Source organism: Drosophila grimshawi, unplaced genomic scaffold (assembly GCF_018153295.1).
Source record: "Drosophila grimshawi isolate 15287-2541.00 unplaced genomic scaffold, ASM1815329v1 contig_848, whole genome shotgun sequence".
In the NCBI taxonomy this organism is placed as follows: domain Eukaryota; kingdom Metazoa; phylum Arthropoda; class Insecta; order Diptera; family Drosophilidae; genus Drosophila; species Drosophila grimshawi.
Genome location: NW_025063692.1, coordinates 6,329,364 through 6,356,402, shown reverse-complemented (window position 1 = coordinate 6,356,402; position 27,039 = coordinate 6,329,364). Strand labels below are relative to the sequence as shown.

Genomic DNA, 27,039 nt, shown 5'->3' with positions numbered 1-27,039 from the left:
TATATATATTTATAAATATAAATATGTACATATTTATACAGGTATCGCGTACAATTGCTTTAACACCTTCGGCTGTGCAGCTACTGCAGCTACCAGTTAGTCAAGCCGGGACTAGACTACCTTACCACCCCCCCTCCCCACATACACCATTCGATACTCTCTACCCTTGCCACACCTATTTACCCCAGTCACAACACAAACTGCTGTCTGACGAAAAAGTGACTTAATGCAATTTGTCTCTTGGCTCCGCCCAGCAAACAAATATTGTGAGCTGTCCACCAGGCTTGTCATATATACATATAAACACTTGTATAAACAATTTATTTTTTTTTTCCATGAATATTTAACATTTTGTTTTCCATTTTATTTAAACAATATCAGAAATAAACATAAGAAATTTGTTTTATAAATTTCATTTAATTGCTGAACATATTGTTTGTTGGGTTAACTTGCTCTCCCTCTCTCTCACACACACTCTCTCTCTCTTTCTGCACGCGTTGTTGTTGCTGGCCACAAAACATTTTTGGAATTGGCTAATTATTTTATTCATGTGAAATGCGCACCCACCGAAAACGAAATGGATGGACAGCCGTTAATGAAAGAGACAACAATATACATCTATAGATGGAGCGACTGTGAGTGCGAGTGCGAGAGAGGGGGAGGGGGAGGCATTTCCAAGAGGCACGCACAAATATAGTCGTACATTGGCATTAAAGTGAAATTGTGAAAAATTGACGCCCCTCGCAATAAACAATAAAAAATCATTTTTCACTTTTTCCCAAAAGCCGCTTTAAATTCTGCCTCTGCCTCTGCCGCTTCTTCTTCTTCCTCCTCCGCTCATTCAACACGCAATGAGGCCGTTAGCTGGCAATTAGAGATGAGACATTTTTGAATGCTCCGCAGAACTTAATTAAACGACCTCAAAGTGCGCTCAAACTGAATATCTTAATCCAAATGGGTTTCATCGAGTTCAACTGGTTGTGTGATCCGCTTTCTCAGCACACTCGATATTCTCCGTTAATCTAAATGTTATCGATAACATACGTGCATGTGGGCTCATCTTCAGCGGCTGCCCGCTTGCATTTTAATCAGCATCAATTAGGCGAACAATTAACAACTTTTTTCTTTTGGAATTTGAGTACTTTGTATTAACATTTTCATGCCGGTAATTATGGCACGCAACTTATCTCTTAAGAAGTAGCAAACCCTACCCATACCCCCTACACCCAACCACTAACCATAACTACAGCCCCTCCCACTTTACGTTAAATATATTGCAGTCATTCGACTCGAACCATGATCAACTTGAGAAAATCATTTAGCTTAATAAATGCGTATTTTCATGAAGATCTTCTGGTATGCTCAAATTGGTAAGAAAGCGCATAAATAGTGTTGTTAAATGTATGATTATACCTGAAAAACATTTCGAAAATGTAGAAAAATGTAAATCTTTTAAATAAATTATTTCTGACTAATAGAAAAACTGTCTTTATTTTAGGGAGATTTATTCAAATTTAGGACCTTCTTCTTTTCTTAGTGTAGCAACCAGGTTCTGGTATATCGTATAAGAATCCTATTTAAACAGTTAGATAAAATATATATAAATATATATATATAATATATATATTATATATATATATAAGAAATCTAGTCCAAATGGGACTGTTAAGCGAATCCCACTCACGAATCACACTCCAATTAAGTAAACAATTAATGAGATTTTCGGTGCTGTGATTATCATGGTCGAAACTGGTCGTACCTGAATGCGAAGTCTGTGGCCAAAAAAAAAACAACACACACACAAAAAAAAGTTGTAGTGAAAATGTGCAAGTTTTCAGTTTCAGACCAAAAGCAGGAGGAGGGGCGGCGAGGGCGGGGCAGTGTGCATGCATGCATATTAATACCAAATACGCATACGCGCGTTAAATGCCATATTAATTGCGAAAAAAAACGTAAAACTTTTCTCATTCAATGACCTTGACAATGGCTTTGGCTTTGGCTTTGGCTGCGACTTTGACTCTGAGCCACAAGTCTTGGAGACTCAGCTCAACATCGAGCAAGCTCACACATGCACATACACCTGCGGTCAAAATAATAGTAGTGCACACATGTTTTGAAAAATATTTTTAAAAAAAGTAGTGGAATAATAGTGTGAGGTTTTCTCAACACTCCCTGCGGCTTAATAATATAGGTGTTTATATTTTACTACATTTATTATTTGGAAAACAATTGTATTTGAAATCAAACAGGTTTTGTTTTGCAAAATTAAAATATTACCTCATATTGAAGATTTTGAAGAGGTCCTAATTCTATTACCATTAAATGAGTGATATTGAGAAACAGCGCTACTATTATTTTGACCGCAACTGTATGTAGTAGTGCGTGCCTAGTGCACACACACACACACACACAGATATATGCAGTGTGGATGTTGTTGAGCAAGTGGAACTGCGCTTGTAACTGTTGTCTTCGTCTCAGTTTACACCTCCCCTACCCCTTCCACTTAAAGTCTGCTCGATGAGCTTTCCTGCGTATGTGTGTGTGTGTGTAGAAAACGTGACGAGCTTCGAACTTTTTGGAGAAAGGTCGTTGATCATGGCTCTTGTTGTTGCTGATTGTCTGCTTGTATTGTTGTTGTTGCTTTTTTCAAAGTCATCGGCAAAAGCAGCAGCAGCAGCAGTAAATGTGCCGTTTTTGGCTATTTTAATTATTTCTAGTTTCGATCAAGATCCAGCTGTGTGTACACACTTGTCTCCCTTGACTCCTACCGACAAGGTCATTTCACACACACACACACATACGCATACAAATGTACATATCTTCTGTTTGAATGTCTCTTAAATGATTGCATTGAAAATATTTCATTTGCCTTTCCAAAATGCTTTCCAGCGTGACGAAAACTAAATGTCCAATAAACTAGTGCTTTTATTATAATTTTATTTAAATTTCATGCTAATTAGTTCGATTTGATTAAAATCATTGAATCGGTAAATAATTGTATTGTGTATAAATTCACTAAATTTCCTAATACGCAAAATAAACAAATATTTTCTATGTCAGCATTTACGCATTTTATCGAATTAAATTATTTTGAAATAGTGTGCAGAATTTAAGCTTTCATTTAATATTGTTGGTTAGAAATTAGAAATGATGTATTCAATTAAATACAATTATTAAACATATTTTCAGAACATGCAATTTTTGAAATAACTAATTTTACAATATTTTTCAAAGTATTTTACACATTTTACACACAGATACATGTAAGTTATGACCATAATTCTTTTTCCATACCTTACTCATTAAGTAATAAAAATGCGATAAAGCTTATCGACGAAAGCAGAACAAGAAGCGAAGAAGAGAATGGAACGCGATTGCTGACGCTTGCGAATAACGGTTAATACCATGAGAATTACATTATTTTGACTTGGCATAAATATGAAACAAAATTTTAAAAAAAGAAAACCTGAGACAAACTGCGAGAGGAAAGCTCCCATTTCCAATTGAGCGTCTGCCTTGACCAATAAGAATTCCCCGAATGGCAAGCAATCAGCTGCCCGCCTGCATTCGATTTCTTCACAAAATGCAAATGAATCAAATAACTGCAAATACATAAGCACACTTAAAACACACAGCACATGCATATGCATATACATATGTATGTATATAGCATGTAGAGATAAATGGCGATCGAATAGTGTGGAGCAACGTCATTTTTGCCACTCCTTGTGCCAAGCGTTTCTGTTGTTTTCTTTTTATGCTGTTCGCAGTGAGAGAATATGTCTGCGTAAGACTCTCTCTCTCTCGTTCTCGTTGACGTTCCTCTTCTTCTTTTTTGTTTTTGGCTATGCCGATGCTCGTGACTGTCATTGAGTGCGTGTGTATTTTATGCTTTATGTACACACACACACATGCATACACATATATTGCGTGCGTTGCTTTTGAAATGTTGTTAACTATTTCTGCGTCATTTTGATTTGAAAATGGGCAATTATTTAAACAATGATTAGTCAACCGGCAATAGTAAAAAGCATGATTGCCAATGGAATGCCTTCGTTTGCCATGTATGAGCAGTTGCCGTTACACACACACACGCACGCACGCACATATACACAGACACTCACTCATACATGTATATGCTGGTGCATGCTTGTTGCAACTTTCCCCTCTCTTGAGCCCGGCAACCACTCGCACTACGCTCTTTCACTTTTACACACAGCTGTGAGAGCGAAAGAGAGCGACTTTGGCTGTTTGCCTTAGCCAGCGATATCAAAAACATCTTTTCGATCATTTACTTAAATAATAATAATCATAATAAAGAAAGAGTTGCAAATGTTTAACCATTTAGCTATAGCAAATGTTTACAAAAAATTAAAAATGAAATAAAAAAACAAACCCTCTGCACCACCGAGCCGAGTTGAGTCAGCATCGCGCTGAGCGCAGCAAGTGAATGAGCATTTGTGTGCTCGTCATTTGTTTGTGTCTGTGCGTGCATGCATGTGCGGGAGAGAGAGTGTATGTGCTAGTATATGTGTGATTGAGTGTGGCTCTGTCTCTTTTGCGCAAACGCGTGGTTGGCGCATCAACTGGCAGCTGTTTTAGGCTGGCGCCGTTATAGCTACAAACCGAGCTTTAAACCAAAAATGATGCTGAACAGTGAATACCCTGCGCTCTCTTCTTACTTATGGAATATTTGTAGATAATTGGATTGTTTTAGTTGTGCTACGATTTATGTTGTTTGTTAGCGCAAGACAATTAACAGAGACAAGTTTCTTGGGTTTTATAGATATGATCCTTAAGTGAAGCATAACATTTTATAACTCGAATTCAATCTCTAATATTAGGCATAACATTTCACAACTCCGAAATAAAAACTTGCGAAGTGTTATAATTATCTGAAATATTTAGTAAAATTCTCCATTTGCTGTGCTAAATTCCTTTACGCCAGTTACTTTGTAAGTAGAAAGAACAGAGAGAAGGAATCACATCTAATTTGATTCTGATTCGGATTGATAATCGGAAATCACTTGATAACAAATTGCTGAAAACAGTGCAAAGCGTATCGCAAAGTGAGTCAACATTTGAGCAAGTCACACCCGTAATAGGGGATTATGCTGTGGAATACTCTTCGTGAGCAGCACACACACACACACATACACAGATACTGGCGCAGCTAGTCACAAAAACGGGGTAAAAATTGAATTCATACCATATATGGTAAAACGCTTGGCAGCCTGGAGAAGTGTGTAAGTGGCCGCTGTGATAAGGCGCTAAAATACGGTTTGCCGGCTGGCGGACAGATGGACGGACACTGGCTTTATAAAACGGCAAGCGGCGACCAGTTTTCATGTCATTACAGTTTGAGTTCTTGTGCTGTGTGGATACTCCTCCCGACACAAAACCGTTAAAAGCAGCCAGCTTAAGTCGTCTAAACGAAAGACACACAAACCGAAAGACTTAATTTATATTTATTTAATTACTTTTAAACAAAACAGACCAAATGTAAGTATTTTTTTTTTTTTGTTTTGTTTTTGTTTTGTACATCTACCAGCAAAACAAACAAATCAATCAATGCCAATCCAACAAAATACATCAAAAATATAAAAAGTTTCAAAAACACTCAAAAATGAAATCTGCAAACGAATCGTGAATAGCGAATATATATATTTTTTTAAATACATTTTTTTTGTATAAAAGTGCTTGTGGAATATAGATACAGACATGCATATATATATATATATATATATAAATATATTTATATATATATGTGTGATAATGTCCAAGAGTCGATTAATGACATTCTTGATATAAAAAAAACCAAACCTAATCAATACCAACAACAACAAAAAAGTCACGCGGTGACACGCTAGTGAAATAACCAAAAAAATAATTACAAAATAACTACTGAAAGGAAATTCTCTTAAGAATTTGTGTTATCATAAAATTTGTGGATCGATAAGATATAAAGTCTATTTGATAAACGCCAGAAGTTAGAAGAAGACATAAATACACACTTACATATGTATATGTGTGTTGTGTATGTATATACACATCGATCTAGTGGAGGGGCGTGCCCAATGCGGATTTCCAAATTAAGACAAGGCCAACGAAAAAAAAGAAATAATAGAAGAAGCAGCAGCGAAAAGAAAGAACTGGTGACAGTTTTTTTTAGCCACTTTGCAACACACAAATTCAATTCGCAAACACTTTCTATATTTCCCACGCTTCAATTAACTTTCATGGCGAACTTCATTTGAAAAGTAACTGCCAAATTCATGCATGAACATGCTACATACACAGGCACATCACATACATGCACATATGTGCGTTTAAATGTGTGCCAGCAGCCCACGGTGCAAGTGACGTAGACGCGTAGTTGGCCAGAAATAGTCAAGGAATCACGTCATTAAAGTTATTCGGTATTTCTTCAATGCAAAAATGCCGGTTTTTTTTCTTGTTGTTTTTTTTTTTTCTTTTAATGAGCCGCGCTAAAATGGAGAAAACCTTCAACATTTGTCAACTGTCGTCAGCGTCGTCGCTCAGCGAGTAAGAGAGAGAAAGAGCGAAAGCGGCGATGATTTTCAGCTCTCTCCATCGTCTCTCTCGACGATTGCGCTTCGAAACATGACCATATATGGTCACAAAAGTTGGCAACCCAAGCGTGCTAGTGGTGCGCTCTCTTTCGCACGCATGCGCCACCATTCGCTGTGTGCGAGCGAGCGAGCAGACAATGCTCGCATAGATACCACAACGATGACGACGACGACGTCGTCGGCTGAAAGTAGCGCTTGAAATAGCTGTTAACTGGCATTCACCAGTCTGTTCATTCCTCTTTCGGCAGTCAAACGGTGCGGTTGCATTTCAGTCAATCTATCGCCTCGTCGCCTCCTACCAACAATCAAGTGTGGTTTCAATTTTATTCAACTTGAATTGCAAAACATACAATTCAGTTTTTCTTAAAATTATTTTCGTCGTTTATTGTTAAATAAAACAAAAAGGTAAAATCACCAAATAAAATTCGTGTAAATAACTAGTTAAATGCAGGCTGCCGGCATCAGCGTACTTTTTTCTTTCTTATTTTTTCCGATTTTTTTTTCTTCGTGGCGGCCATTTTAAGTGCCTGTGTATACACACACACAGACACTTGAGAGCGTTTGTGTAGTTCTTCACTTGCCCGCTTTGCACCGGCATTTTTTTTTTTTTGTGAAATTTGCTGCTTTTATGTGCAGGGTGTTGGCCCTCGAAGACAGAAAGAGAAAGAGAGATAGAGAGAGTAAGATAAAGATAGAGAACGAGTTCAATTTTTAAACGAAGAACAAAATTTATAACTTGCGGATTTTACGATATTTCGATTTGTTGAGTTTAGTGAATTTCATCGTTCGATTGCAGTTATTATTTTGAAAGTGTGATATAATAATAAATATATATTTAATATATTATATTATATAATGCAATTTTAATTGACTTTTGTTCATTTTTCTCTAATATTTCCCAAATTTGTTTTACTTTGATATTGCAGCTTACAAAATGTGTGACGAAGAAGTTGCTGCATTGGTTGTCGACAATGGCTCCGGCATGTGCAAGGCTGGCTTTGCCGGTGATGATGCGCCCCGCGCCGTCTTCCCATCGATTGTGGGCCGTCCGCGTCATCAGGGTGTGATGGTTGGCATGGGCCAAAAGGATTCGTACGTCGGTGATGAGGCACAGAGCAAACGTGGCATCCTCACTCTGAAGTATCCCATTGAGCACGGCATTGTGACCAACTGGGATGATATGGAAAAGATCTGGCATCACACCTTCTACAATGAGTTGCGTGTGGCGCCCGAAGAGCACCCCGTTCTGCTCACCGAAGCACCCCTGAACCCCAAGGCCAATCGCGAGAAGATGACACAGATCATGTTCGAGACTTTCAACACACCCGCCATGTATGTGGCCATTCAGGCTGTGCTGTCGCTGTATGCCTCTGGTCGTACCACTGGTATTGTGCTCGACTCTGGCGATGGTGTCTCCCATACGGTGCCCATCTATGAGGGATATGCCCTGCCCCATGCCATTCTGCGTCTGGATTTGGCCGGTCGCGATTTAACCGATTATCTGATGAAGATTCTGACGGAGCGTGGCTATTCGTTCACCACAACTGCTGAGCGTGAAATTGTCCGTGACATCAAGGAGAAATTGTGCTATGTTGCACTCGATTTCGAGCAGGAGATGGCCACGGCTGCATCGAGCTCCTCTCTGGAGAAATCGTATGAGTTGCCCGATGGTCAGGTCATCACCATTGGCAATGAGCGTTTCCGTTGCCCCGAGGCCCTGTTCCAGCCCTCGTTCCTGGGCATGGAGGCGTGCGGCATTCATGAGACCACATACAACTCGATCATGAAGTGCGATGTGGATATCCGTAAGGATCTGTATGCCAACACAGTGCTGTCCGGTGGCACCACCATGTACCCTGGTATTGCTGATCGCATGCAGAAGGAGATCACCGCCTTGGCCCCATCGACCATGAAGATCAAGATCATTGCACCACCCGAGCGTAAATACTCTGTATGGATCGGTGGCTCCATTCTGGCATCCCTCTCCACCTTCCAGCAGATGTGGATCTCCAAGCAGGAGTACGATGAGTCTGGACCATCCATTGTTCACCGCAAGTGCTTCTAAGCAGGAGTTGCATGGAATGTGGGGAGTGGCATGGAGTGGAGTGAAGTGGAGTGGCAACAACAACATCAACAATCAACAAGTGGAAGCAGAAGAAACAGATGCAAAAGAAGAGAAGAGCGAGCAGATCACACACACATACACACACACAATCATCATATAAAGAAAAAAAAAAACAAAAGACAACACGTCGTCGTCATATGTTGTGTTCTCTAGCATTAATTTAATTTATTTCACATGGAGATATATACATATATATATATATATATGTATGATTTATAAACATGCATAATTATTTTTTTTTTTTTTTGTTTTTTATATACCTTTTTAATAATATAACATGAAAATAATTTGAGACAAGAACATCTATCTATATTATATATATACCTATATATTCTCTTTCTGCCATTCCACTTAAAAAATCTATTACACACACACATACCAACAACATGATGAAAATATTCCAAAAAAAAACAGCAAAAATGAAAAGCAAGCAAAAGACAACAACAACAACACAAAAATATGCAGAACAACAACAGCTGCGAGTTTTGTAAAATTTCAACCTTATGTATTATTTTTTAATTATGATGTAATTATAAACAAAGTGAAACAAAAATATGATGGAAAAAAAACTTAAGCAACTCTGTTTTCTGTTACCCTCTCTCTCTCTCTCTTTCTTTTTGCTGTTAACTGCCACCAGCCACCCCCTTTACTGCGCTCTCTCCTCCACCATCCACCCTCCCGCTCACTCTGCGACTTTGCCTAACTTTACGCTCATTTATCTCGCTCTAACATTTTGCCGGCCGGCAAATGCAATAACACACACACACTGCACGTGTGTTTAGTTAGAGAGAGAGAAGGTAAATGAGTAAGAGAGTTGAGGAAAGGAAAGAACGACAACAGCATCAGCATCAAAAACATCATCATCATCATCAACTGCGCTCTCTTTTAAAACTTAAGTTGAACATTTTTGTATTGCGTATTTAGTATTTCTCTTCTATTTTTTTTTTTTTGTATTTGTACACTTTTCTAATTGCATGCGTATTGAATTGACGATAAGTTTACGCCTGAAAATGTTAATTAAAATGTGAAATGCAAACAAGTATTGAAAGTATTATTTGTATTCCTATTTGCAGAATAATAACAGAATCATTGTTGGTGTGGGGAGGTCAACGAACTCTAAGCTTTCGCAGCTCACACATACACACACACATACAGCTGGCTTGCGTTCCGTCTCTCTCCGCCGCACTGCTGAAGTGCAGCGGCAGAGACACACACACACACACATACATACATGTGCTAATGATCTTAAACTTGTAATGTGGACCATTCCATTCCACAAAGGCAAATGAGGCAATCGCTGCGATTAAAGTGCCGTTTATTCTAACGCTATCCACAAAATTGCTTGCTTGGCATCGTTTTGAAAGAGCTTGGACGTGTTTAATAAATGGTTTATAAATTAACATTGTGCCACATTCGCTCAGCTTCCACAACTATTTTTGACACGAAATTGCTTCTTTTCCATTCTCTTGCAAATTTGACATGTAAATATTTCGTTTGTATTTCATAAAATTATTTTTTTTTTTACTGCCATGTGTTGATCAAGAGTTTTATCAAAATGCAGAGAAGTTGGAATTTCCCATGGGAACCAACCCAATAAAACGCAGCGCACTTATGCACACAAGATATAAATGCATAATAATCCTCTCTCATTTGTAGTGCGTCAAAAACAACCACAGCATAAAATGCAACTCATGCTCTCTTTCGTTTTCTCTGCTTCGCTTCTTAATTAGCATTTGGCATTGTCCAAGATCAAGGATCGCTCTCTCGCTCTCTTTAGTTGCGCTCACCAACTTGGATTAACCTCCGTTATTCACACACACAGCAGCAGCCACTAAATAGGCAAGTATTTTTTTCATCCAGTTCCTGTAAATGTATGCGTGCATTAATATGTATACATACATATATGCAAATATGTTGGGCTTTTTTTTTGGGATTTATTTTAGCCCTTGAGTTGTGCTGCTAAATAAAAGTGGAACATGTGTTTTTAACAGTTGGATAAAGGGTATATCCCGAGCGGGCAGTCCCGACTGAATCATTCTTACTTGTCTTGTCAAATTTCGAATATCCATATTGGTATTTTATTCCTAAAAAAAATTTCCCATTTAAGCCTACTCCAAAAGTCTTCCACTATCATAAATAAATTTTTAATTCGATTTCGAAAAATATTAATTTAAAAAAATGTCTTTATCTTTAAGCCAAATACACTCATATCGCAAAGGAAGTTAATAAAACAAAGAAGAAAAAAATATGCACTTTTCAGCAATAAAATAAATAAAAACGTGTCTTTAAAAAAAAAATAAAAATCCGAAAAATACGCAATAAAAAAAAAACAAAATAAAGAATTAGAAATTATTTGCCATTTGCCAATGGAAAAATGAGGTGGACTCTGCTGAGTTTTATTTATATTTCATTTTGCGTACATTTTTTTTGTTGGTGTTCATTGAATATTCATCGAAGTGACCCCTTGGGGCACTTGGGGGCTAATCGAAACGGATTTCCATATTATTTTGTCCGTTGTACTTCGGTCGTTCGTCGACGTTGGCAGAGAGGAAAAAAAAAACGAATACTGTGCTCAAGGTGGCTAGATTGCATTTGGTTATCGATCCGAGCGAGACAAACATGTCAATTTCAATATCAGCGGCATTCAAGGATCAGGAAATCTTTGTGACTGGCGGCACGGGTATGTGTTTCCTTCAATTGGCGTGTTGCATGTTGTACACATAAAAATGAAACGCCAAAATAGGTTTCGTTGGCAAGGCACTCATTGAGAAACTGTTGCGTTCGTGTCCAACGCTAAGCAGAATCTATGTGCTGCTGCGGCCCAAGAAGGGTGTCGCCATCGAGTCGAGACTGGAGGCGTTACTCAATTGCAAGCTATACGAAAGATTGCGACGCGAACAGCCACATACCCTGGCCAAGGTGGTGCCAATTGGCGGAGATGTTACCCAACTGGGACTGGGCATCAGCGAATCGGATCTGAAGCGTCTGACGAATGTGACCATCGTTTATCATTCGGCTGCCTCGGTGCGGTAAGTGTGTTCACCGATTGATGATGTTCATGAAACCCCGTGAAATAAGATCTTGTTCCCTTTGGTCAACAGTTTTGATGATCCGTTGCGCGATGCGATTCTGATGAACACCCGTGGCACCCATGAGCTCATCAAGCTCGCCTTGACCTGGAAGAAACTGAGGGCCTTCGTTCATGTTTCGACCACATATTCGAATCCCACCGAACTGGAGGTGGAGGAGCGCATTTATCCACCGTATGCTGATTGGCGCACCACCATCAAACTGGCCGAGACCTACGATGAGGAAACCCTCGATGTCTTCAATTTGAAGTGCGTTTGTTTGACGAGCAATGATTGATTGATTGATTGATTAATGCACCAACTGCTAAATATTTGTATTTGTAGATATGGCAACTTTCAGCCGAATACGTACACCTTCACCAAGAGCCTGGCCGAGCATGTGGCCAATGATTACAAGGATCAGCTGCCCATATTCATATTCAGACCATCAATCGGTGGGTATTGCTCAATTTTAGTTGGTACTGCTTGGTTTAAGCTCGGTAGTGCTAGCGATTTTTTGTTTTTTTCGATATTATTCGGTAGTCTTTGGAACCCTTGTGAAGATGAGGCGTAGAAGACCCTTTAGATGTGTCTAAATCGAGTGTTGAGCTAATCTATCCTCGGTATTGCTAGGCAATTCATTTTCTTTGATTTTCTTCGGTAAAGCTCTGGGTAGAAGTGCAGAAGACCCCACATATGGGTCTATATCGAGTGTTGAGCTAATCTATCTGAAGCTAAAAATCTCTCTCTCTCTCTCTTTCTTTCTCTCTGTCTCTCTCTCTCTCTCTCGCTATGTCTCCCGCAGTGATCTCAACGCTGGAGGAACCGGTGCCGGGTTGGGCGGATAATTTCAATGGACCCACGGGCATGTTGGTTGCCTGTGCCGTTGGCATTTTACGCTCCCAAAACTGTGATCCGAATATCGTGGCCGATTTTGTGCCCGCCGATGTCGTTGTTCGTGGCTTAATTTTATCATCGTTCAAATATTTGCAAGAGGCGCCCGCCAAGGATCAACCGATCGGTGTGTTCAACTGTGCCACAGCAAATATATCACCCATTACCATGGGGCAGGTTATTGACATTGGTAAACGCTACATACGACAGAATCCATTCGAGAAGACCTTGTGGCTGCCAGGTGGCAGCATTACCATGTGTCCGGTATTGCATTTTTTGCGGGTGAGATTGCGTGTAGATGCCCTAATCGAAGTGCCCCTAATTCTTCATCATTCCAATTAGTTTATAACGATGCACATTATGATGGCCATTGTGGTGGACTTCTTGCTGCGCTTGACCAATGAGAAGCCATTGTAAGTAGTGCCGGAAGCACATCCTAAGCTGTACAGTTCAGGTCTTATTTGTTTTTAACTGGACAAAGCACTTGTAAAACCAAAAAAAGTTTTGTTTTACAGAAAGGAAAAAAAGTTTTGCACTACAGAAAATGATAAGTTTTCCCTTTTTCTTTAAGCCACTTTGCTTATCAAATTTTTGTTTACCTTCCCACAGCCTTTTGAAGCTGCAACGTCGCATTTTCGCCGCATTTCAAGCGCTGCATATTTTTGCGATCACCGAATGGCATTTTCAGAATGATAACTTCAAGTCCCTACACGACTCAGTGCCCGAAAACGAAATGTAAGTTTTATCTAATCTTATGTTATGCGAAGATAAAAAATCTCGTTTTTGCAGATCGATTTTTGGTTTTATGCAGTACTCGAATATTGACTATGTGAAATTCTTCCGGAATGGCATTAGGGGCGCCAAGGAGTATCTGTTGCACGAGACTCCCGAGAGCAGCCGGGGCGCAATGTTGCGCATAAAGATCTTCTACGTCTTGGATTGTTTATTCCGTGCGATCGTTTATGGATTTCTATTGCGAATCGTTTATAAGCTGGCCGTGCGCATTTTCTTGTCTTAAGCATGCCCCGCCTCCCCAACCCCCCTAATACATTGCTATTTCTTTTTATCTCTGTGTGTGTGTTTATTTAATTTTAATTATTTTTTTTCTTTATTACTATATGAAAGTGTTTTTGCTATTTTTTTTTTGTATCTGGTCAAATAAAATTGAATTTAAATTGCTGATGTTGATTTTGAGCGTTATTTGCGTGTTGTTAACATTGAGTGGGCGCCATCTAGCGTGCAGTGGTAGTAACCACAGTTAACAGGCGCCGCTGCTGTTAGGCTTAACATATGGTGCTATCGATAGCAAGCGATAGCAGACGATAAGAAACGATAGCACGCATATTTTGGTATAACATAATGCTACAATAACATTCGGTAGCCAAAAAAAAAACCAACTAAATTTTGCCGTGGAAAATGAGAGAAAAACTATAAAAATGAATAGCTGCAAAGCGCAAAAAAAAATCGAAAAACAAAATAAATAAATAAACATATTGAGTGTGTGTGCGTGTGCGTATTGTAAAATTCGACTGTATATGTGGTTATTTCAAGGCTTTTGCAAACCTCTTTTTCGCCAAGCCACAAAAAAACTACACTGAAAACAAAACAAAACAAAGTGCACACAAATAAACAAACCAAAAAGGCTGCCTCTAATTAAATAACACAATTGCACAGATCGAATATATATATATATATATCTATATAAATATATAAACAGCAGCAGCAACAGTGGCAGCAGCGCGTTTGGCGCTAACCGAAAAGGAAAACTGCAAGAAACTCTTAATTGGATTAGCCTGCCTGCAACCAACGGGGGCGGCGGGGGCCCCAATACACAAACTCTGCGTGCGAGCGAGAGGGAGAAAGAGAGCTACAGTGTGTGTGTTGTGTTGTGTGTGTGTGTGTGTGTGTGAGTGTGTGTATGTGATAAAGAAGGTCTTAAGCGATGGCTACAACACAACAATATTCGCTGCGTTGGAATAACTATTTGCGCCATTTGACCTACTCATTGGATAATCACCGGCTCAACGATGACTTCGTCGATGTTAGCCTCTGTGTGGATGGGCGCAAGATTAAGGCACACAAAGTGGTGCTGTCCTCGTGCTCGTCGTATTTCAAGGAGATCTTCAAGGAGAATCCCCATCCGCATCCCGTCATCATATTTAAGTTTATCAAATTCGAGGATCTCAATTCCATTGTGGAGTTCATGTACCAGGTACAGTACTGTACAGTCCAACTTCACTAAAGCCGAATCGAATATATTTCTATATAGATATATATAATTATTTTGTTCATTCTCGATTGCGCGTTGTTGAAGTTTGACTGCGATAAATTTTGTGTGCAACATTTTTGATTATTTTCGCTTGTTTTTTTTAGGGCGAGGTAAATGTGCAACAAGAGGCGCTGCAATCGTTTTTGCAGACCGCCGAACTTTTGGCCGTGCAAGGCTTGACCGCCGAGGAGAAGGAGAAGCCACAGTTGCCGGTGGTGCCCATAATTAGCGAGCACAAGCTTATCAAAACGATACCCAGCACAATACGCGCCGTCAACGAGCAGCAGCAGCAGCAGCAGCAGGTGGCAATTGCGAGCATTGTTCAGAATGGAACACAACAACAACAACAACAGCAACAACAACAGCAGCAGCAGCAACAGCAACAAACCATTGAAATACCAACGGCAACGCTGCTGCAGGCAACAGCAACGCAGATTCAAACGCAAAACGCTGTTGCCATAGCTCAGCTGCAAGTGCAGCAAAACCAACAACAACAGCAGCAGCAACAACAGCAGCAGCAGCAGCAGCAACATCATCATGTACAAAGCACTCAGATTCAGCATATTCAGGTGCAAGCGGTACCTGTGCAACAGCAGCAGCAACAACAACAACAACAGCAAGTGGTGCAGCAGCAGCAACAACAGGTGCAGCAGCAGCAGCAGCAACAACAACAGCCACAGCAACAGCAGCAACAACAACAACAGGCAGCAGCGCAGGCGCAGCACCTGACAATCAGCAATGCGGTAACAATGCCCACAGCGAACCAGGTGAAGAAGCGCAAGATTACCTTCTCCGACGATGATGACAACATCTATACCACCGAAACGGTCGACTATGCCGTCAAGGACGAGCAGACCATTGTCAAAAGTAAGCCAAGGCACATATAGATATATATATATATATATATTACGATATAACTCTTTCAATTAAGTTCGAATAGCATAAAAATGATTGTAGAAATTTAGTTAATTTGTTAAAGCTTTCTTGCGATAATCGTTTACGTATTGGCAACTGTACAATAAAATATAAAATAAGAATAAATAAGTAGCTTAGTAATAGTGTTAACTATTCTTCCGATACGATAATTCCGGCACAAACAATATCAGTTCAACAAATTTAGATTTTAGGCTCTAATTCTGATTCTGAAAAGCTGTTCTCATTATTATATTATATGGATATTATTTATAAAAGTCTTGGGGAATAGTTTATATCATTATTATATTATATAAATATTATTTATAAAGCTCTTTCGAATAGTTTTTATATCAAGTATCAGTCGAACCAATTTAATAAATCGATTTTAAGTTCGTTTGCAGATCTGATCACTTTTGTTCCACTATAAATACTAAAATGTGCAATGATTTTTAAGCGTTTGCTATTTTTGAACTATTTATAGGCTTAGATGTTATTTATAAGGCTGTTTATAATGTTATGCCAACTGATTTCAACAGTTTGAAACTTAGCTTAAACGGTAATCTTTGGCTTATGATGAAGAATAACTTATTGATTTGTGTTGCAGCTGCTGAGATGACATTTCTGCGTGGCACTGTCAAAATGGATATACCCGATTATATAGTGAGCGAGGTCGATGATCGACTGTCGGACGGTGCCACGCCGCAAACGACACAGGATGCGACAACGGCGGCCGCACAAAATGTGGCACAATATTCATCCGAATACGAGATCCTAACCGAATCCGAAATGGAGGAGAAATATCAGGCAGAGAACGAGAATGCCGAAATTGCCATCGAAATGAGTGAGTATATATATATATATATATATATATATATATCGAACTAATTGTGATTGTTTGCAAATTGAAGCACGCCTGCTGGGCACGGCGAGTGTGGCAACAACGACGGCAACCACCCAGGCGGTGCTCGAGGATGCCAATGTTGCGGTAACCGGTGGCACAACCACCGTCTCAATATCGCCAGTGAAAGCCGATATCAAATCCAGTGGCACCATCGGTAAGTGCTTGCAATCAGTCTATATATGCATATATCTTTAATCTTAACTCTGCTGAGAATTGGAAATGGGAATGGGAATGGGAATCGGTGCAGAACCAGAAATAACAGCTAGCAAACTAGTTGCAAAACTGGATTTGATTTCAAAAATACGTATTTTCAACTCTTGATGCAGAATAAATATATGTAAAATGGGCTTCATAATTTTGTAGTAAGTGGTAAAATTGGGAAAATATATATATTTATAACAAAATATAAGAAATCCAAGTCTAAACAAAAAAGGGTTTCTAACTTTGTTCCAGTCTTTTCAATAAAATATTTGCCAAAAACGATATTTAATAGATGCAACTAGACTGAAACAGCATCATAATAAAATTGAATGTTTATTTTTTTATTTGCAAAATGATGAAATAATGGCAAAAAAGGGTTCGACTCGAGATGATTTTATTGATCGGCTTTGAACAAAGTCATGAGGAGATTTAATATTATTAACGAAGGAGAGTTGAACGGTTTCTGTTATTGATAATATAATCGGGAATAGAAAAGACAACTTTCCCCACTCATCACTTGATTAAAGATCAAATATTGTATTATACAGGAATAAAAATATAAATTGCTATTATTATTTGTAGCAGATTTGAAGCTTGTATTGTTAATTGCAATATTATTTGTAAATATGTGTAAATATATATATATATATATATATATTAAAAGCAAATATTATTTAATGATTATCTTTTCTTACTTTATGATTAATGTTTAATGTTTTATTTAGCTTTAATTGTTGGTGTTGGTGCAACGTACTTTTAATTAAATATATAGTTTCTATGGCTTTTGATTATCATTTGTATATATATATATATATCTTATATATTGTGTTTTGGTGTCGAATATGTCTCCAAAGTGTTTGTCTACTGCTCGTATCTGTCTTTATCTCTACACAAAAATGTAATTGACTGAGAAAAAAAACAAAATAAAAAATAAAACAACAACAAAATGGAAACAGAAATGGAACAAGAAATGTGAAAGCAATGCAAATATACTATAATATTGTTCTATTTTTCTGTATATTTTTAGATTCACCCAATAATAAATGGACAGAATGTCAGTTTTGCAAAATGGTTATTACCACGGTGAATCTTTGGAGACATATTCGCACCCAACACACCCCGCAACCACCGCGCAAATGCGATCTCTGCAATAAGAATTTCAAGAATAAATACAGCCTGCGCGAGCACATTCGCATTTCCCATGAGCAAAAGGTTGCCATCAAAACGGAAAACTGATGGACAATTTTCACCGTGCAGCATGGCTTACAATAAACAATGATGATGATGATGATGATGCTCACAAAAAGGCGACGAAACGAGACGAGGCAGCACTGCACCAAAGAGACAGAGAGAGAGAGACAGACAGAGCGAGAGAGAGAGCGAGCGAGAGAGAGAGTGTGTGGGAGAGAGGAAGAGGGAAGAGAACACATAGAACATTACGTCCAATAACAAGATGCAAAAAAAAAAAATAATAAAAAAAAAATACACACTAAAAATGTTTGCTTATGAAAAACATAAGAAGCTGCACCACTGCAACAAATGTGAACAGTAGAAGCCAGAAGAAGAAGAACAAACCAACACACACACACACACACAGTCACAGCCACACCCACTTTTCCAGTCATTAGCACTAACATTGCCAGTATCCAGCAGTCAAATTCTATTTTTCTTTGTGTTAGCCAAAAACAAGATTAATCAGCAAAAAAAAAAAAGAATAAAACTCAAATGAAATGTGTACAATTTTGCAAATATTTAGATAAATGTATAAAAATATCAAATGTTTAAGCTTGCAACTGATCGGTGAGCGCTATCCATGTGAACAGATATATATATATATATATATGTATGTTTATATATATATATATGTGTGCTTTTTGTGTGTCTAATTTGAATCTTTGTGGCTAATCTAATTTGTAAGCAAATCGAGTCAGTCAGTGGAGCTGGTTTTTCTTTTCTCCATATTTAAACATATATATACATATATATATATATTCCTAATATTGAATTCGAAAGCAAAATATTACCAGAGAAAAAAGCAGAAACAAATACAAAAACAACTTCAAACGAAATGAAATTAATTGATGTATTTTAGTGAATTAGCTAGCCGAAGTGCGTTGCGTACATCACAAAATTGTATATACTAAATAGAGCATACTTTAAACTTAACTATTATAAAATACAAATATAAATATTTAGTATAATATATTATATATATTTATATATATATATATGTATATCATTTGTAGAAAGAGGGATAGAGAGAGAGAGAGGGAGAGAGAGCTAGAGCCAAAGCCAGAGCAGGCTGACAGTTCGCAAGCCGTAGTCAACTTATGTTTTTAAATATTTATGTACTTTGCTCAACACACACACACACTCACACACACACACATACCTCCACACACACACACACAACTTGTACAAACTGAAGGAAAAAACAAAACAAAATCATTTCAATATTTTCTTCTTTCTTTCCTTTTTTTTTTAATTTGGTTCTTTTTTTTTTTTTTGGTTTTGCTTAAGCAAACTTTTGTAAATTATTGTTTAGTTATTTTAAGCTTACACTAGAAAACCCCTTTCTCCAATTTCCAAAACTATTTGGCTATATTACACTTTAGACATAATATCATATTTAATTGGCTATTTTTAAGTAAATATAAATACATGTCATAAGCTGTATACTGTCCACACCCAACAAACAACACACACACACACACACACACACACAACACACACACATACTAAAGATAGTTAATTGAAAGGCTAAATGTTTATTGAACAACTCATACGTATTATTTTATATATTCAAGGAAGAAAAAAAACAACTGAAATAGCAAAAAACTGCTTTCGGCATGCCGAAGTTTGATTTACCCTTGCAGACAGACTTGTTCTCACAAAATTGCCAGCCATATGATATACATATATAGTAACTACACATATAGATGTTCTTAACTGTAAACAAGTTTATTGTATCTTTTTATATATGGAAAAAGAAAATCAAACAACAACAAAAGAAGAAAAGCCACAAATTAAATGTTTGCCTGGTGAGCAACTTGCAAGCAAAGAGGGAACGAAAGGCAATTAAAGCAGTCGACTAGAGTATATTTGCTCAAGTTGAGATACCGAATATTGAAGATATTGAAGAATTCAAGAAAACAGCCCACTAAAACTCAGAAAAAGAAACCTGCAAACTCTGCACGGGTAACAAAATAAAGCGAAAATCAATTTAAATATTTGTGTCTAGTATTTGTGTAATTTATTAATAAAAACGAAAATGAAATGAAAAACAAGTATGTGAAGAGAACCAAATATGCATGTATTTATATATATATATATATATATATCGTATATATATATATATATAGATGATTAAAATTTTCTGCTCTTTACTAAAAGAAAAAAGAGATAAAACTCATTGAAAATGATTGCAACATAAAATCAAATAAAAAATACACGTAATAAAAGCCAAAAAGCTATATGTATTTCCTGCTTAAATCGAAACGACTTTTTACTTAAGTACGAGTACAGTATTGCTTTTCTTATGCACACAATGATTAATTGTTATTGTTATTATTAATTTGTTTTTTGTTGTTTCAGCAGCTGGATCTGGAGCCGTTGCCACCGTTGAGGAGAGTGCCGCAACCGGAGTTGCGCTCATTTGCAGCTTCTGCAAGCGACGACTGCAGTCGATGAATGCATTGAGGCGACACATCGCATCCAGGCACTCGGAGATCCAGAGCAAGGAGCACGAGTGCTTCATCTGCATGAAGAACTTCAAAACGAAATGGTCGCTTTCCACGCACAATTCCCGATTTCATCGCGATGCGCGTCAGAGCAAGGAGCTAACCAAAATCGATTTTCCCGATCAGCCATTGAACTAAGCTCGAATATAGCCCAACACACACACACAATAGGAGAGAGACAGAGAGAGGGAGAGAGAGAGAGAGAGAGAGAGAGAAAGTGAGACATATTTTTTTTTATTAGATCATTAGCTAATCAGTAAAAGTTGTATAAATTCTATATATATGTATAACCCCAGTTAGTCAAATCTGTTTCGTATTCCAATTGAAATACACTCGAATTTCTTTCAGTTTCTGTAACCCAACCGAATTTGAGTTGGAAATCCATACAATATTGAAGAATTTGTATATTTCACATCAAAAATTGTGTAAATATTAAAAAGATATAGACAGATTGTATAGATTTCGCTTCACCTATATCTATATTGCTCTAGCAAAAATGTGCATGTTTTTAAATAACTAACACGAATTTTGTACTACAAATATTGTTTGCTCTTAAGTTGCGTTTTTCACTTCTTTTAAGATCAAATGCAAAATTCAAAGCTTGCTAAATTTGCAACTCAAATAAGTGATTGCATTCTCAGTGTTATGGTCAAGAAATAATTATTCTAAGACATTTACTTCAAACAAAAACCATGACAAATAGTTTTTAATATTTAATCAAAACTTTGACAGTTCAATTTTCGAAAATGTTACACACTTAAAAATGTTGAAAGAACCTAAAACAGCATAAAATGCCATAAATGAAAAACTGGAAAAGTGAATTGGATTGCGGAACAGGTTCAATTAGGCTAGAGGCATATCTAATATAGGTTTCAAAAAGCACACCGATTTTTAAATACCTCTACATAATTATTCTATTTGATATATGAATGAATGAATGAATACTTCTTTGATTAAGTGTGAGAAATATTTCAAAAGAATTTCAGTAATAGAAAGAAAATAAATACTAATTGTTATCTGTATGTATAAATAAATAAATAAGATATGCCTACGATTTTCTTACTTATAAAGTTTTCACATTAAAATTAACATAAAATCGCAAAATATATTTTTTTTTTATAGGAATACTCATTTGTACTTTAATCAAAGATCTCTCGCAAACAAATCGATTGAATTATCTTCCGATTTGAAACTATAAATGAAAAACGTATGTTTAACAGAAGTGAGATTAATTTGAATTATTTTTCGTATAAAAATGTATAAATCCCAAGTTTTCTATAGATAGTCCAGATATATCCCTCCAGGCAAGAAAAAAGCTTTTTAAATTTCTAAAAGCAAACAAATCCAATAAGGAGTCGTTGATGTACTGAACTTTCTATCTTTTTGATATGTGTGCGTATATATAGCTAAGTGACCAAGTATTATGAAAGATCTGTTATAAGAATCGAAGATATATGTATATATATATATATGAATATGCATGAGTAAGTTTTGAAGTATATACTTTTTACGTATATCGAAGTTGCTCGATTGTTTCAATTTGGATTGTAGCTAAATGTTAGTTGTAGTTACGTGTGTACCTAATTCTATATATATATATATATATACAGAATTATATTCATATATGCATATAGCCATATTGCAACATGGACCAGTTGAATCGAAAATAAATATCAAAAACTTAAATCAAAAATAAATACAAACGTAAATCATTTTTAATGTTTAGAAAATTGGGTTTTTAATATCTTAATTAAGGATTAATCATGAAATTGATATATTAATGCGGACATATATATTCATACTGGAGATTGGAAAACAATATTTTTGAGTAATCAGAACAAAGTTATATATATATATATATTCCCATTCACATAATGGGCTGTTGTTGCTTGTTTTTTTGTTGCAATCTTTGCAATTTTTACAGGGAACCAAGGCCGGGCAGTGGGAAGCTGGTGCTGAATTTGACGATGGACTTGTGAAGATCCTCCAGTTTCTGCTTGATCTCGCTGTTCTCGGCCAGGGTCCTGGCGAAGTCGGTCAATTTGGGACCACCAGTGACTTTAGCCGCCTCAACGCCAATGTTGAGCGCTGCATGAATGAAGGCGACCACCTGCTGCATATCCTTCTCGAGCAGGCCACGTGTGGTCAACGCCGGTGTGCCCAAGCGCAGGCCGGACGGATTCAGTGCGGACTTATCACCCGGCACCGTATTCTTGTTGCAAGCAATGCCCACCTCCTCGAGGACCAGTTCGGCCCGGGCGCCACTCAAACCCTTATTGCGTAAATCGACCAGAACGAGATGGACATCGGTGCCGCCGGTGGCCACCTCATAGCCCAAATTGATCAGACCCTTGCACAGTGTCTGCGCATTCTTGATGATCTGTGCCTGATAGTTCCTAAACGGCACGGATTTCGCCTGCTTGAATGCTGTGGCAATGCCAGCAATTTGATGATTATGCGGACCACCCTGTAGACCTGGGAATACGGCCTGATTGATGCGATCCTCCAGATCGTATAGGATCTTGTCACCGTTGGCCTTGGTGCTGCGCACACCCTTGCGGAAGAAGATGACACCGGCACGTGGTCCACGCAACGTTTTGTGCGTTGTCGTCGTCACAATGTCGGCGTATTGGAATGGCGAGGGTATCTGCTCGGCGGCAACGAGACCGGCAACGTGTGCCATATCGGCCATTAGATAGGCGCCGACCTCGTCACAGATCTTGCGGAAGCGTCCATAGTCCAGCAGACGTGAATAGCACGAGATGCCCGCAATGATGATCTGGGGACGGAATGTGCGAGCAGCCTCCGCGAGCTTATCATAGTCAATGAGGCCCGTCACCGCATTAACCTTATACGGCATACTCTCAAAGAATATCGATGTGGCTGAGATTTTCTTGCTGGGCGTAAAGAAGCCATGCGTCAAATGTCCACCATCGGGCAAATCCAAGCCCATAATGCGATCGTGTGGTCGCAGCACGCCCGTATACGCAGCCAAATTCGCCGGAGAACCCGAATACGGTTGCACATTGACGCCCCACTCGCTGCTATCCAAGTTAAAGAGCTCCAAGCCACGCGACTGAGCCATTCGCTCAATCTGATCGATGCACTCATTGCCGCCATAGTAGCTGTGTGTAGATGTTTACATATAGATTAGAAATGGATCCGCATAGATAGATAAACATCTGGACAGTAAACTTGGTGTGAAGACAATAACTTGGCTAACGTTTCCTTTGGCATTCTTAAACAAACTAATTAATATCTAATTCCTGGCATTCCAGAGACTGTTTTGTCATTTAATTGAACCTCTCAAATAATGCCAAGTTTTTACCCAACTAAAAGTTTGCTGTTCTAATCTAATCTAAAAAGGATCACTTTTAGAGGATAACAAAGTACGATTATCGATTGCTGATACGGTTTCAATGAATGCTTCGTGGCTTTCAATGTTTTTTCTGGCTTAAGAGCATTTGTAGAGCAGTTGTGAGCCAATTGATGTGGTTATGCAATTGTTTATTTATTCCTTGTTCTAAGCTCCAAGACACTAACTTTTATTCCCAGCGCTGTAGTGATGTCCTTGGCTCATTTAGTATTATTTGATAGCTCAGTTAAGTCTGTATTATAATTGATATATTCAAATCTAACCTTTTGCCAACAAAGTTAATAGAGAAATGAACGTTTTCTTAATTGAATGCAACTCGCATCTAATTCACAGTGTTAACAAAGAAATGTTTGTCAAGCAATTCACACCTAATTCACTGTCCAGGTGTGTGGATAGATGTTGACTTACCGCTTGCCGGGATAACCCTCCGAGTATTTGTTGGTCAAGCAGGAGCCCAAACTTTCCAGCACAGCCACCGAGGTGAAATTCTCGCTGGCAATCATCTCGAGACCTTCCAGTTGACGCTGCTTCTCCTTTATGATGATCGCAGCGAGTTCGGGATCGCTCTCCTTCAGCGTGGCCTGCAACATTTTCTGGTCCTCCATTTTCTGCATTGTATTTAAATGATTATTATTAGTGCCGTCAATTCTTAACTAATACTCTAAATCAGGTTATTAGTTCTGATTTGTGCTGTGATTTCTAGTTGCGATCGCGACAATGATCAAAAGTGCAATGAATTGTAATCGATGCAATCGCGAACTGAAAACACAAATATTTGCATGTTTTTGAATAGAAACGGTTCATTAAGTTCAAATAAAAAAACATCGGAAAATTTTATTGTACTGATAAGAGAATAATGCTGATCCCTCTCTCCCTATATATATGTATATACATTCCTGTTGCACGATAAGATTACTTTATTTTCATCGTTCGCGTGTGCAGTCAACTTATGTTTTTTTTTTTTCATTTTGTCTGTCTGTATTTGTATGGGGCAGGTACAGGTTGCTAGCTGGACGCCAGAGTATCCCATTTTGAAAATAGACCCCCCTCGAGCTATATTCTTGCTTATCACGGCTGGCATGTGTCAAAAGTTCAAGTTAAATTTAAACGATAAGCGTCTTAGCTGGGGGCAACAAAATACACTATCATAATCGCTGGTCGAGTCGTCTCAGAAGTCAACATCTTATCAAAATAAAAAAATAATAATAATCCAGCTAGAACAGATTTTAAGCTACTTTCAGACTTCATTTCTGAATATATACACAATTGCAAAGCGTGTGGAAAGCCAAAAATGCACATAATTTACGCTCGAATAAAGAACAAGCGCAATTTTCCAGTAAACAATCATTTTTTCGCTTTGTTTACTTTATATTTTCATTGCTTCCCAGAAAACTGCAACTAGAACACTCATAAAATATGAAAATAAAAAAAAGTTGAAGAGAAACAAAGGAAATGCATACGATATGAGAAAATACATACGATATTCCAAGTGAACACATATCTTTTTTTATCTATCTTAAATTTCTGCTTCCAAAATGCACAAAACAAAACGGATAAATTCAATTAACGATTTAGTGCAATTTTACATTTTACGAGTTAAATTTTCTAGTGGAAAATATATCAATATCAACGGATATTTTCAAAATTTTCTCAAAAAAAGAAAAGCATCATCTCATTTGTGGAGTGATCACTGTGGAAAAATGGGCTACGTGCATCCAAAGAAATGAAACTCAATTTAAATGTCAGTTGCTAATGGCAAAATCAACTGGGCGTCGTCGCCCCCACGCCCCTCGTCGTGTCACGCCCCACGCTCCACTGCTAACTAACTTCTGTTGTCAATTGCAAAAAATGTACAAATAGCAGCTAGATCAGAATATTATTTTGCGTAGGCATTTAAATGCGTTAAGCACGAAGCGAAACATGAAGCATGCACAGGGCGATTCAAGTAATTCTTTCAAGGTCAGCTTCGAAGCACGCGTTGCTAACCCTAAAGCGCAGCAGAAACAATAGCAAAAGCAACAACAAAAAAATCGACGTGTTTCTCAAAGGAGGGTTTCAAATTAAAGATCACATAATTGATATATTTACAAATTCGAACAAGTTAAATAGAATTGCTTGTTTAGATTATCACTTACTAACTTTTTAATTGATGTGTATACGTGATATAGTTATTAGAAAAGTTTTATATATTCTTTAACGCGCACACAAACTTACTGCGTCTGAACCTGAACAGTTTCTGATCGTGCCGGTTGCTTGTACCGGCATATGAAATATCGGTGCGGCGAAGTTGACAGCAGACTGTTGCTGCCGATGACGCTGACAGCTGTTGTTGGTCAATGTTAACGTTCGAGCTGCTGCATAAACTGGACAACAGAGTTTCGTTTGCAGACGGACAGCAGCAGATCGCAAGTTTTGCATGATGATCGACTTTTTTTTTTTTTTTTTTTAAGTTTCTGCTCAGAAACGCTCTCCTCTTATATGCAGCGTACGGCGTCCAAATCTATACTAGCTGACAAATGAGGCGACCCAGTCTAGCGACCATCGGTTGCAGCTGATAAACTTTGACCTGCATTTTGGTGATATTTTTGTGATTCTGTTCTTTTCTACATCTGATAAGCGACAGAAATTATTGTTTACTTGCCCCTTTGCCGTTCAATAGCTAACAGACATCGGCATCGTCGCTATTCACCAGATCAGCTGTTTTGCAATTCACACAATCGATATTTAAATATTTCTGCACAACCATGTTAAGCTTATTTGAATTCTTAAATTTAAATTTAAATGAAAATAAAGAAAATACGCGCATATTGGAGTAGGTAAAGTCATTCTGACGCTTATATTGTTCAATTTACTGAGGTTGTCATGTAATCGAACCACATGTTTATCGATAAATGCAAAAAACAACATGGTGCGAGGGCTGGGTAGCAGCAGTACCAGCAGCAAGGGCTGCACACTTT

At 37.9% G+C, this 27,039-nt stretch overlaps 4 protein-coding genes across 8 annotated transcripts; 3 read left to right on the top strand and 1 right to left on the bottom strand.

Moving 5' to 3' along the window:
- Nucleotides 1–5,308: 5,308 nt before the first annotated feature.
- Nucleotides 5,309–9,760, top strand: LOC6566198 (actin-5C). 2 transcript variants are annotated; one of them, XM_001992109.2, is made up of 2 exons: nucleotides 5,309–5,502; nucleotides 7,520–9,760. In XM_001992109.2, the coding sequence occupies exon 2, from the start codon at nucleotides 7,528–7,530 to the stop codon at nucleotides 8,656–8,658; it is 1,131 nt and encodes a 376-aa protein (XP_001992145.1). In that variant the 5' UTR covers nucleotides 5,309–5,502; nucleotides 7,520–7,527; the 3' UTR covers nucleotides 8,659–9,760. The 2 variants fall into 2 exon arrangements, with proteins under 2 accessions (XP_001992145.1, XP_032594937.1); XM_032739046.1 differs by lacking the exon at nucleotides 5,309–5,502 and adding an exon at nucleotides 6,825–6,998.
- Nucleotides 9,761–11,275: 1,515 nt separating this feature from the next.
- On the top strand, nucleotides 11,276–13,746 carry LOC6566027 (putative fatty acyl-CoA reductase CG5065). The gene is made up of 8 exons (XM_001992108.2): nucleotides 11,276–11,398; nucleotides 11,462–11,747; nucleotides 11,820–12,056; nucleotides 12,132–12,241; nucleotides 12,592–12,962; nucleotides 13,023–13,093; nucleotides 13,290–13,415; nucleotides 13,470–13,746. The coding sequence occupies exons 1-8, from the start codon at nucleotides 11,338–11,340 to the stop codon at nucleotides 13,696–13,698; spliced, it is 1,491 nt and encodes a 496-aa protein (XP_001992144.1). The 5' UTR covers nucleotides 11,276–11,337; the 3' UTR covers nucleotides 13,699–13,746.
- Nucleotides 13,747–14,148: 402 nt separating this feature from the next.
- Nucleotides 14,149–20,907, top strand: LOC6566026 (broad-complex core protein isoforms 1/2/3/4/5). 3 transcript variants are annotated; one of them, XM_032738887.2, is made up of 5 exons: nucleotides 14,149–14,892; nucleotides 15,054–15,816; nucleotides 16,469–16,705; nucleotides 16,773–16,919; nucleotides 20,564–20,907. In XM_032738887.2, the coding sequence occupies exons 1-5, from the start codon at nucleotides 14,623–14,625 to the stop codon at nucleotides 20,842–20,844; spliced, it is 1,698 nt and encodes a 565-aa protein (XP_032594778.1). In that variant the 5' UTR covers nucleotides 14,149–14,622; the 3' UTR covers nucleotides 20,845–20,907. The 3 variants fall into 3 exon arrangements, with proteins under 3 accessions (XP_032594778.1, XP_032594777.1, XP_001992143.1); XM_032738886.2 differs by having other exon boundaries at nucleotides 20,561–20,907; XM_001992107.2 differs by lacking the exon at nucleotides 20,564–20,907 and adding an exon at nucleotides 17,994–18,672 and having other exon boundaries at nucleotides 14,151–14,892.
- Nucleotides 20,908–22,418: 1,511 nt separating this feature from the next.
- LOC6566024 (serine hydroxymethyltransferase) lies at nucleotides 22,419–26,624 on the bottom strand. 2 transcript variants are annotated; one of them, XM_001992105.3, is made up of 3 exons: nucleotides 26,297–26,624; nucleotides 24,491–24,690; nucleotides 22,419–23,831 (listed from the first exon to the last, which is right to left on the bottom strand). In XM_001992105.3, exons 1-3 carry the CDS (start codon nucleotides 26,498–26,500, stop codon nucleotides 22,625–22,627), a joined length of 1,611 nt encoding a protein of 536 aa, XP_001992141.2. In that variant the 5' UTR covers nucleotides 26,501–26,624; the 3' UTR covers nucleotides 22,419–22,624. The 2 variants fall into 2 exon arrangements, with proteins under 2 accessions (XP_001992141.2, XP_032594606.1); XM_032738715.2 differs by lacking the exon at nucleotides 26,297–26,624 and adding an exon at nucleotides 26,222–26,257.
- Between the last annotated feature and the right edge of the window lie 415 nt (nucleotides 26,625–27,039).